This window comes from Neopsephotus bourkii, unplaced genomic scaffold (assembly GCF_033783945.1).
Source record: "Neopsephotus bourkii isolate Nb327-2 ecotype Australia unplaced genomic scaffold, CSIRO-AGI_Nbou_v1 NB_909, whole genome shotgun sequence".
NCBI lineage: Eukaryota > Metazoa > Chordata > Aves > Psittaciformes > Psittacidae > Neopsephotus > Neopsephotus bourkii.
The window spans coordinates 170,996-182,045 of NW_026901403.1; the positions used below are offsets into that span (position 1 = coordinate 170,996).

Below are 11,050 nucleotides of genomic sequence, written 5' to 3' on the forward strand. Positions count from 1 at the left end.
ATGCACATATATGCATGCAGACGCATGGGGAGAAGACCTGCCTTGGATGGGCAGGGAGGAAAGGGGTGTCCTGCAGCAAAACGCCACCCTGTGAGTGGGCATCTCATGATGGTCCCCAAACCGTGGGGTGGAGGGCACAATGTGGTCTTCAGGTCCTTCCTAAGCCTGGTTCTGTGTGGGTCCCCATGGAGCCTTGCGGGCACCCACAGCAGCGCGGGGCAGCGGGTGCCGGGCTGATCCCCGGGGCTCTCTGTGCTTTGCTCAGCAGATGGGAGCTCGGTCGCACTGGAGAACGGTGCCAGCCCGGCAGCAGAGTGGTTCCCGTGCACCCAGGACTCGGGTCCCTGCCAGCCTGGCAGCGACGGCGACAGCAGGAGCTTCAGAGTGAACCTGCACTGCAAGCACCCGCGCACCAGGTACCCCGCAGGGATCCTGCCCCCGGGATCAGGGGCTATACTGGGGATGGAGGGGATTGGCACCAAACCCTGCTGCCCATCCCTGCCTTGATGCGAGTGGGGAGCTGCAGAGCATCCCTAGCGATGGCGGGGGGGTGCGAAGGCAAAGCCCTTGCCCCGCAGGGTGGGGCCGCCCTCTGTAGTGTGTTGGACCCTGTATTGGGTGCCAGGCATTGCTGCCCACCCATAGGACCTCACTTGTACCCCCATTGCCAGCAAGGGGAAACTGAGGCAGGGTGTTCCCGGGGGCTGCAGGCGCTGGGTTGGGTCCCCTCGGGGTTCCGGGGGTGTCACTGGGTGGGAGGGAAGGAGGGAACGAGGGGGGAGGAACGTGTTGAGCCACCTCCATAGGCAAAGACCCGAACCCCCCTATCTCCCCGTGTCCCTTGGCCGGGCGGGAGCGCGGCTCACCGGGGACATCTAGCGGCTGCGCGGCCGTAGGGCCCCCGCCTGTCCCCCCCTCCGGGCCCCCGGAGGGGTTCGTTGTGGTGGTGGAGGGGGGGGGGGGTGGGAAAGGGGATAAGGGGCGGGGTAAACCCGTGCCCTCTGTGCCCCACATCGGAGGCATTTCTCTTCCCCCGCCCGCCTCAACTCCCTTTTCCCCCGGCCCCGCCCCGACGCCGCGGTGATGGGCGGGCACTGCCCTCTGGGAATGCGGGAGGATCGGCCCCTCGCTGTGTCCCTGTGGGGATGGGTGCTGAGAAGGAGCCGTGGGCAGCCAGAGGTGCTGTGTGTGTGTCCCCACCCCGAATGCTCGGGGCTAACCCTCGGCACCCCTTCCTTTGCAGAGAGCTCAAGTGCAATAGGAGGAGCAGCAGCAAAGCCGAGGGTAAGTCCCAGTCCTGGACCCACAGTGATGCCCTCGGACCTCACATCCCTGCCCCATAGGGCAGGATGGGGCAGCCCAGACCCCCGCAGGCACTCCCCCACGTTGGAGGTGCCTGGAGCTGGGGCTGGCAGGGGTGGTCCTGATGCTGAGGAGGGTCCAGACCCCATTTCCCAGTGCTGGTAGGAGCCTGACAGGAGGTTGTAGTGAGGTGAGATCAGTCTCTGCTCCCAAGGAACAAGGGATGGGACAAGAGGAACCGGCCTCAAGCTGCACCAGGGCAGGTTTAGATGGAGCTGAGGAACAATTCCTGCCCCAGAGGGTGCTCAGGCATTGGAACAGGCTGCCCAGGGCAGGGCTGCAGGCACCGTCCCTGCAAGTGCTCACACAGTGTGGAGAGGAGGCCTCAGTGCCATGGGTTAGTGCTGGGGAGTGGTTGGACTGGATGAGCTTAAAGGCCTTTTCCTCCCTATGATGAGCCGGGGGTGAATGAGGGTGGCGGGGATGGACCCTCACTGTTCCCCCTCTCTCTGCCCCACAACAGGTCCCAGTGCCACCATCCCTGACCCCCATGTCAGCAACTGCTCGGCCAAGTGTCCCGCGGGGGAGGAGGAGGTCAGGATGCGTGTGAAGCCCCCGGGCCCAGTGGTAACGACCAGCGTTGTCCGTGGCTCCCCAGACTACGTCCGAGAGCCCAAGTTCTACCCGCCCGGGCACCCTGCGCCGCGGCCCCCGGCGTGCCTGGCGGAGAAGGCCTTATCCTGCAGCGTGCTGAGCTTCCCCGAGGGGTCGTGCCGGGAGCACCAGGCGGGCTCGCTGCTGCACGGAGACCCGGCCGACCGCTGCCAGGGCGTGCACGGAGGCACCAAGGCGGCAGAGGACTTGCTGGGCTGTGCCGGCGAGCCCCGGATCCTGGGAGGGAGCACGGAGGAAGCAGCCGCCCGGGACCAGGCGCCTAAAACCTTCCCCAACGTGACACTGGCCTCGGGCCGCTGCAACGTCGACAGCATCCTCGCCTTGCTGCGGAGCAAGTGCGGCAACGGGCACATCAACCTCCACCCCGTGGTGCAGCTCATCGACATCATGAAGGACCTCAACCGCCTCTCCGAGGACCTCAAGAGCAGCGGGGTGCACCTCGCCTGCGGCAGCATCCGCGGCGGTGGCGGCGGTGGCGGTGGTGGCCATGAGGACAACCGCTTGCTGCCCGCCGACCGCGACCTCCAGTACAGCTTCTTCTCCTCGCCCTCCCTGGCCAACAGCATCCGCAGCCCCGAGGAGCGGGGGGTGCTCTGCAAAACGGAGCCGCCGCGGCACCCCCGGCCCCCGGCCCGCGATGGAGACGCTGATGGTGGGGGGGGGAGCAGCTCGCAGCCCCCCGGTCACAGCGGAGCATCCAAAGCATCCACAGAGGAAGCCGGCTGCTCCCAGCCTGATGCTGGTGATTACTCGGACCTGGCCGAGGCGGACATCCTCAATGAACTGGCTTCCCTGGCGTGCCCGGGGACGCAGCTGCTGGAGGCACAAGCGATGGAGCCGCAGCCCCAGTTGCTGCCAGCCCAAGAGCTGGATTCCCAATCCCGGCTGCTGGATTCCCAGTCCCTGGAGTCGCAGCCGCAGCTGCTGGATTCGCAGAGCCTGGAGCCGCTGCCGGAGTCGCTGGAGCTGCAGAACCTGGAGCCGTTGGGGTTGCAGTCACTGGAGCCGCTCTCCGAGTCCCTGGAGCTGCAGTCACTGGAGCCTTTATCCGAGTCCCTGGAGCTGCAGTCACTGGAGCCGCTGGCGGAGCCGCTGGGGCTGCAGACGCTGGAGCCGCTGCCCGGGGCGCTGGAGCCGCCGCTGCTGGATGCTCGCGCACCGCTGCTGCCCGCGGAGCCCGCGCTGATGGAGACGCAGCCGCTGGGCTCCATGTCCGAGCTGCTGGAGGCGCAGCCGGGCGCCGGGGACCCGCTGCGGCTGCAGCCCCGGCTCGGGGGGTGCCCCCTGGGCAGCGTGGTGAAGCGGGGGCCCTGCGGGGGCCGGGGGGCCGGGCGCTGCGGTGAGGACCACCGCAAGTACGCCCTGCGCCGGACAGACAAGCCAAAGATGTTGTGCCGCCGGAGGAGGGCAGGGCGAGGGCGCCGCGTGGACGTCACCCCCGAGAGCCGCAGCTTGTCCCCGCTCACCCTGCCCGCCGAGGTGCCCCCCGGTGCCGAGGAACCCAGCGCCCCGTTGCTGGCCCCGCCGCCGCCCCCCGCTGCTCTGGACCCCGATGAGGTGCCCAAAGCCCCTGGGATGGGGAAGAAAAGCAAATGCCGGGGGGTGAGGAAGATGGTGGTGAAGATGGCCAAGATCCCCGTGTCCTTGGGGAGGAGGAACAAGACGACCTACAAGGTGTCATCGCTCAGCAGCAACTTGAACCTGGAGGGCAAGGAGCTGGCAGCCAGCAGCTCCATGGAGCCCACGCCGCTGCTCAAGATGAAGAACAACGGGCGCAACGTGGTGGTGGTCTTCCCGCCGGGCGAGATGCCCATCATCTTGAAGCGCAAGCGGGGCAGGCCTCCAAAGAACCTGCTGCTGGGCCAAGCCAAGCCTAAGGAGCCCACCCCGGAGGTGAAGAAGAGGAGGAGGAGGAAGCAGAAGCTCGCCTCCCCCCAGCCCTCCTACATCGCTGACACCAACGACAGCAAAGCCGACTACTCGGACGTGCTGGCCAAGCTGGCCTTCCTCAACCGGCAGAGCCAGTGCTCGGGGCGCTGCTCACCGCCGCGCTGCTGGACCCCGAGCGAGCCCGAGTCCATCCACCAGGCCCCCGACACCCAGAGCATCTCCCACTTCCTGCACCGCGTGCAGGGCTTCCGCCGGCGCGGCGGCAAAGCGGGGGGCTTCGGGGGGCGCGGGGGGGGCCACGCTGCCCGTGCCGCCCGCTGCTCCTTCAGCGATTTCTTTGAGGGCATCGGGAAGAAGAAGAAAGCCCCCAGCGCCCTCCACGCCGACGCCGTGCACCCGCGCAAGCGGGGCCGCCCGGAGCCCGACCCCGTGGGCAAACCCAAGCGGAAGCGCCGGGCTCGCAAGAACGGGGCTTTGTTCCCCGAGCCCAACCCCGGGCAGAGCTTCGGCGATGGCCCCGCTGAGTGGGGAGCCGGGGGGGACAAGGGCAGCCCATGGGCACCCCACCACGGGCACCCCAGCAGCCAGCCCGGCCGCAACGGTGGCTACCACGGGGCCGAGGCGAGACCGTTCCATGGTGCCGGGCTGGAGTCGGGCTCCTCCGGCCGGGCTGGCTTCTATGGTGGGAGCACGGTGTCCTCGCAGGCGGAGGCTGGTCCGGAGCGGCACAGCCTCTTCACCGGGTACTTCCGCTCCCTGCTGGACTCGGATGACTCCTCCGACCTCCTGGACTTCGCCCTCTCGGCTTCGCGCTCCGAGTCCCGCAAGTCCGCAGCTGCCTACACGTCCCCACCGGCGGCTCTGCCGGGGCAGCGGGGCCTGGCCGCGTACCCAGCACGCGGTGGCAAAGTGGCCGCGGCCGCCTCCGGTGCTGAGGCTGCCTTCCATGCGGCCATGCAGGGCCGGCCAGCGTTCCCACCCGGCCGTGCCGCTGCCAGCGCTGGCTATGGCGTAGCCCAAGGGTCATCGGAATGCCGGGGGGCCGAGGCATTCCCAAAGCTGGCGCCACCCTCGGCTGTATCCCGGTCACCCACCGCACACCCAGCGGCCAGCGGCGCTCCAGGTTATTCCCCATACAGCGGCTATGGCGCTGGGCAGAGCGTGGCGCCCGCCAGCGTGTTCCCACCGGGAAAGCAGTACCCGTCAGCGCAGGACTGCCCCAACAGCAAGGACTGCAGCTTCGCCTACGGCAGCGGCAGCAGCCTCCCGTCCTCGCCCAGCAGCGCCCATAGCGCCGGTTACGCGCCGCAGACAGCGGGTCCCAGCCTGCCGCTGGGCAAAGCCGCCTTCTTCAACAGCGCGGAGCAAGGGGGGCAGTTCTCGAGCGCGGCGCACACCCCGCTGCGCTGCGACAGCCGCGCCAGCACCGTGTCCCCCGGCGGCTACATGGTGCCCAAGGGTTCCGCTTCCTTCCAGCCTTCCCCCGAGAACTGCCGGCAGTTCCCCAGCGCCGCGCCGTGGGCTTTCCGGCAGGGCTATGGGGGGTTGGATTGGAGCTCGGAGGCCTTCAGCCAGCTCTACAACCCGGGCTTTGAGTGTCACCTCAACGAGCCCAACGTCATCCTGGACATCTCCAACTACACCCCGCAGAAAGCCAAGCAGCAGACGGTCTCGGAGACCTTCTCCGAGTCCTCCTCCGACAGCACCCAGTTCAACCAACCGGCCAGCTACCGGCGCGCCAACAGCGAGGCGTCCTCCAGCGAGGGCCAGTCCAGCCTCTCCAGCCTGGAGAAGCTGATGATGGACTGGAACGAGGCATCCTCTGCCCCGGGCTACAACTGGAACCAGAGCGTCCTCTTCCAGAGCAACTCCAAGCCCGGGCGAGGCCGGCGGAAGAAGGTGGACATGTTCGACACTTCCCACCTCAACTTCTCCTCCTCCTCCTCCTCCTCCTCCGTGTACCCCTCCAAGAGGAGCACGGGACCCCGGCAGCCCCGGGGCTCCCGGGGGGCTTGTGCCTCCAAGAAGGAGAGGGGCACGGGCAAAGCCAAGTTCCACACCAAGTCACAAGCGGTGAACCCCCTCTTCCAGGAGAGCACGGACCTGGGCTTGGACTACTACAGCGGGGACAGCAGCATGTCCCCCCTGCCCTCCCAGTCCCGCGGCTTCGGGGTGGGCGAGCGGGACCCCTGCGACTACGCCGGCCCCTATTCCATGAACCCCTCCACCCCCTCGGATGGGACCTTTGTGCAGGGGTTCCAGAGCGACTCCCCCGGGCTGGGGCAGCCGGATTTGGAGAGCAAGCACTTCCCTGCCCTGCCGCCCCAGCTGGCGGCCCCGGGCCAGCAGACGGTGTTCGAGGCCGGCTTGCAGAAAGCCTTCTCGCCCAACTGCTCGCCAACGCTGGCCTTCAAGGAGGACCTGCGGGCGGGCTCCCTGCGCAAGCTGCCCGCCTGCGACTCGCTCAAGCACAGCATGCAGGGGGGGGCCCTGCCGCAGGCCCCGCACTTGGCTTGCCGCGATCTCCCCATGCCTCAAGCGCACTACGAGTCCCCCAGTTGCAAAAACCCCCCGTACTGGTATTCGCCCAACGCCAGCACCCGCAGCCCCTCGTACGACGGCAAAGCGGGGGCCGGGATGCTGGTGGACTTCATGGGCAGGACGGACCCCCCGTGCCTGAACCCCCACTTGAGCAGCCCCAGCAGCACCCACCCCTCCAAGGGCGAGAAGGAGCCCTTGGAGATGTCGCGGGCCCATCACCGGGGTCCCTACGCTTGCCCCTTGATCAATGACTTGAACATCTCCCCCGTACCGAGAGACTCAATGCTGCAGCTGCAGGACAACTACAGGTACCCCAGTTTTGCACCCCAAGGGCACCCTGTCATGGCCCCTGCCCAGAAGAGCGGGTTTTTGGGACCCATGGTAGAGCAGCAGCACCCCGAGGACACTTTTACGGTCACCTCATTGTAGTGTCTGCAGACGTGCCAACCGGACGACGAGGTTTTGTTACAGGGTAGGTGGGGGAGAGCCTGGAGGTGATGGTGGGGAGGTGGTGCTGGGGGACACAGGGTCTCCTCATCGTGTGTCCCCCCCCTCCTCTCTCTGTGTTGTGTTTCTTTTGCAGAGGTAATTTAGCCAGCACTTTTTTTCTGGAACACTTTTCAAATTCTGTATTTAACTGGGATTGGAACTGTTTGTTTGTTTTCTATAAAAAAACACCCCAAAAAACACCAAAAAAAATTTAAAAAAAAGGAAAAAAAAAGAAAAAAAAAGAAAAATATTTAAAAAGATCAAAAATAAGTGAAATGAAAGGATAAAAAAACATTAATAACGGACGAAGAGCGAACCCCCCCCGTGTTCTCCCTGCTCCGCACTTAATCCCGCTCCGCCTGCCAACTGCCTGGCTCTGCTTCCCGGCCGTGCCGCCCTCCTCCCGCCCCGCAGCAGGACAATCGCATGGATGGACGGATGGACGGATGGACGGATGGATGGACGGACGGATGGATGGACGGATGGATGGACAGACGGATGGCGCAGCCCCACCGAGCCCAGCGGCGCAGGCAGGGTGCAGGCAGGAGGTGGCCATGGGGGTCAGCAGTGGGTGCCCCCTGCCCGCAGCCTGGCCAGGGGACAAGGGCAGCCCCTTGGCTGCCCCCGGGGGGGCCGCTTTGGGGATCTTCTGTTTCTTGTTTTCCCTCCCCGTCCGCTCCCTCGCCGGGTGCTTTCCGTGCCGGATGGATGCCAATGGGTGCTGGGGAGCGCTGACCCCCACCAGGCTCTGGCAGCTTCGCCAGCGGGGCTCAGAGATGCCACCATCGCCCGGTAAGTGCCAATGCATCCCTGCACCCCCGGAAGGTGGGGTGGGGATGGGTGCTGTGTGCTCGGTGCTTTCCAGTGGGGTTTCCAGTGAGGTTCACCCACTGAGTGCCCCCAACCCCTTTTTGGGCTGCAAGCACTTGACCCGGGTGTTACCCCATGGCCAAACATCAAACTGGGGACCCCGAATGCCCCAGTGTCTGTGGGTGGATGGAGCTGGGATGCAGGGTGCTGGACCATGGGTTGCGGGGTGCTGGGTGCTAGACTGGGATGTGGGGTGCCCCAGAGCCCTGGGTATATGGGTGCCAGATGGGTGGGCAGGACCTCAAACCTCTGTGTATTGTGGGTGCCTGATGAGGGGTGGACAGGACCCGAAATCCTTGGGTACCAGATGGAGGGTGAGCAGGGCCACATGCCCTTGTGTATGTGGGTGCCAAACCCTGGGTATGTGGGTACCAAACCTTTGGGTATGTGGGTGCTGGACAGAGGGTGGGCAGAACCCCATGGATACCTGGGTGCCAACCCCCTGGGTGCATGAATGGGCTCCCTTAACCCCCATTGTCCCCCATCCTCACCGAGCGGGTGCCCCATCACTGTGCCATCCCCATGGCACCCAGGGGGGCACTGACCCATCTCTTCCCTCTCCCCACCAGCCACAGCACCCATCCTGGCTGCCGGAGCAGAGAGGAGAGGAGGGCACTGCTGGGGGGGGTACCCTGGCCCCATCGCCCCCCGCTTGGCCCCCGCCTCGGCCGTGGCGCCGGCGCCGCGTTCTCTCTCGGAGGGGACTCTTTTAACCGTTTCCTTTTGGGGTTTTTATCGGAGGGAATTTTCATTTTCTGCACAAAACCAGCAATTGTAAATACTTTTGAAGAAAAGCTTAAAAAAAACCCACAAAAAAAATGTTTAAGGAGAAAAAAAAAATCCTAAAAAGCTGAAAAGTCACATTAAATACTAAAAGAGCCACGCACCGGAGGGAGAAGCAACGGAGCGGCCGAGAGGTGAATATGCAGGAGAGAAGAGCAAAAACCCACCCGTATGCACTGAGTAAAGATTTATTTACAGCTCAAATCGACCTAAAAAATGAGAAAGACAAAAAAAAAAAAAAGGAACAATAACCTATTTATTGTATATAATGTTTTATTATAAATCGTGTCTTGTATATTGCATTCTGTACCTCTGCTGTGGTTTTGTGGTGTGCAGCTCCCGCATGGGTCCCGTGGCTTTCCGTTGCCTTTTTTTAATGCCCAGGACTTGAGGTCTTATTTTTATGATGCTGATGCTGAAGAAGAAGGGGTTTGGGAGTGGGAGGGGGGGGTTGGGGGGGTTTTTTTGGCAGGATGCACCCAAAGACCCAAATTTGTATGAAAAAAGAAAAAAAAAAAGTTTAACAAAAAAATCATTAGAAAATTAAAAAAAAAAAAAAAGGGAGGAAAAATATCAGGAGAGAACTGGATTCCAGAGCCTTTGGTGGGGAGGTTGGGATGGGGCAATAGGGAGGGCACCGTGGTCCCCAGTGCAGTGATGAGCTCAGGGTGTGGGGGTGTGTGGGTGCCAATGGGGGACTTTGGCCTCCTCTGTCCCCCCTATGTGTGATGTATGTGTGTCCCCACCAAGGGTTTGGCTCTATAGAGCTTTGTGGACTGTGCAAAACCAACCCAACATGAGAAACAGAGGGGGAAATGGCCTTCAGGGCCAAAAATGGACAAAAAAACATGGGGAAAACACCCCAAATCTGGTCAAAAGAGCCCCTAAAACCCAAACCCAACCAAGAAGAGAGGAAAATACCCTGAAATAGCTAAAAGTTTGCAAAAAAACAGAGGTAAAACACCCCATATCCGGTCAAAACAGCCCCATGCTGCCCACCCCCAGCCAGAGAGAACCGCCCCGGTGGCCCCCCCCCGTCCCCTCGCCTGGTTTTTGTGTTCTTTAGGAAGGAATTTTTAATAGGCACTTTTTTTATATTAAAAAGAATCCTCTATATTGAGCCATGGCCGCTGCCTTCTTGCTTTGGGGGAGGGAGGGCAGGGGGCAGGAGGGGGCTGTTCCCACCGGGAATGCCGGAATCCAGCCTGGTTGCAGTGGAATGGGGAGTCCCACTGTGGGTGACCTCAGTGGGGTGGCTCAGGGCTGTGTGTGAACCAGTTACTGCTTGGCTGGGTGGGATGGGTGCCCACCCCCTTTGGCACCCATAGGGCAGCCAAGAGGGGGAGGAATGAGATTCTCCACCGTATGGAGGTGATGGATGGGAACTGTAATGGTGCAAAAATGAGGAAAATAAGCCCACAAAAAGAACACTCACAAATAAATCCAACTTCCAGGACTGGGAAGATGAAGGCTGCAGCATCCTTTGGGAGAGGAGGGGGGGGTTGGAGGGGGGGACCAGCTACCTGTGGGTGGGAGAGGTTGGTGATCCCGGCGGGGTCAGGGCTGCTGCAGTGAAGTGCTTGTGCAGCAATGGGGGGGCCGGGGGGAGGCAGGAGGTTGCTATGGAGAGGAACACACGGTGCATACTGATGGCGGGGGGGGGGCTGCCAGTGCTGCCGCAGCCCAGGGAGATGTCAGTGTTGTGCAAGGAGAGCACTGGGGGGGGGACACCCAATCTCAATGGTGGCCTCGGGGACCAGCAAAGAGAGCCTGGTGCTATGCAGCCCCCCTAAGACCCACTCTCAACGCAGGATGCGGGGTGTGGTGTGTGTGCCAATCCCGGTATCCCAGGTTAAGGTGGCTGGGAATGTGATGGAGGCTCTATTTCCACCCCCACACACACTCCCTCTAAGAGCTCTGTAAGTGCATGATGACACAGGGGCTTGCAGGGGGGCACGTGCACCCCTAATGCCCCATGCTGCAGCTTCACCCAGTGAGCTCCATTGCTCCCATGGGCAGCTTCCCAGCATCCAGGCTGGGATACTGCCCATGGGAGCAGGCACAGGAGCTGTCCCTAGGGATGCTGCTCATGTCTGGCACAAGCGGTGCCTCCCATCCTTTGGAGGGGTCACTTCAGTGTTGTGCTCTCACCCAGGTGGGCACCAAATATCAACCCCACCTTGACATTGCTTATTGGGGAAACTGAGGCAGGTGACTATGGTCCTCATGCCATGGCTGTGCCCATCTTGCACCCACCCTAAATGGTAATGCTACCCCTGGGGGGGGGTCTTCAGGGGTTCATGCCCATTCCCTTCTTGTCTCCAAATAGATGCTTCCCACAACCATCAAATTTAGTCTTTTCCCCCCATTTCAGGTCACAAAAAGCAGTACTAGAGGAGGACAAAACCCACTGCAGCTGCATTAACACCCAGGCAAGGCAGGAACAAACAAGTACTGCACTGGGGTGAACAGGGAAAGGAATCCCACTGAGAGATAGGCA

The 11,050-nt window shown here is 62.8% G+C and overlaps 1 protein-coding gene across 8 annotated transcripts in view; it reads left to right on the forward strand.

The window, feature by feature from the left end:
• Window positions 1-7,362, forward strand: part of AHDC1 (AT-hook DNA binding motif containing 1) — a 47,536-nt gene extending 40,174 nt beyond the window's left edge. For 4 of the 8 annotated variants that reach the window (XM_061357662.1, XM_061357668.1, XM_061357666.1 and 1 more), the window contains 4 exons: window positions 266-416; window positions 1,244-1,284; window positions 1,826-6,880; window positions 6,992-7,362. In XM_061357662.1, coding sequence (XP_061213646.1) covers window positions 266-416; window positions 1,244-1,284; window positions 1,826-6,837 — 5,204 coding nt within the window. In that variant the 3' untranslated portion in view covers window positions 6,838-6,880; window positions 6,992-7,362. The remainder of the gene's footprint in view (window positions 1-265; window positions 417-1,243; window positions 1,285-1,825; window positions 6,881-6,991) is intronic. The other 4 variants (XM_061357663.1, XM_061357670.1, XM_061357665.1 and 1 more) reach the window with 1 other exon arrangement.
• The last annotated feature ends 3,688 nt before the right edge of the window (window positions 7,363-11,050 follow it).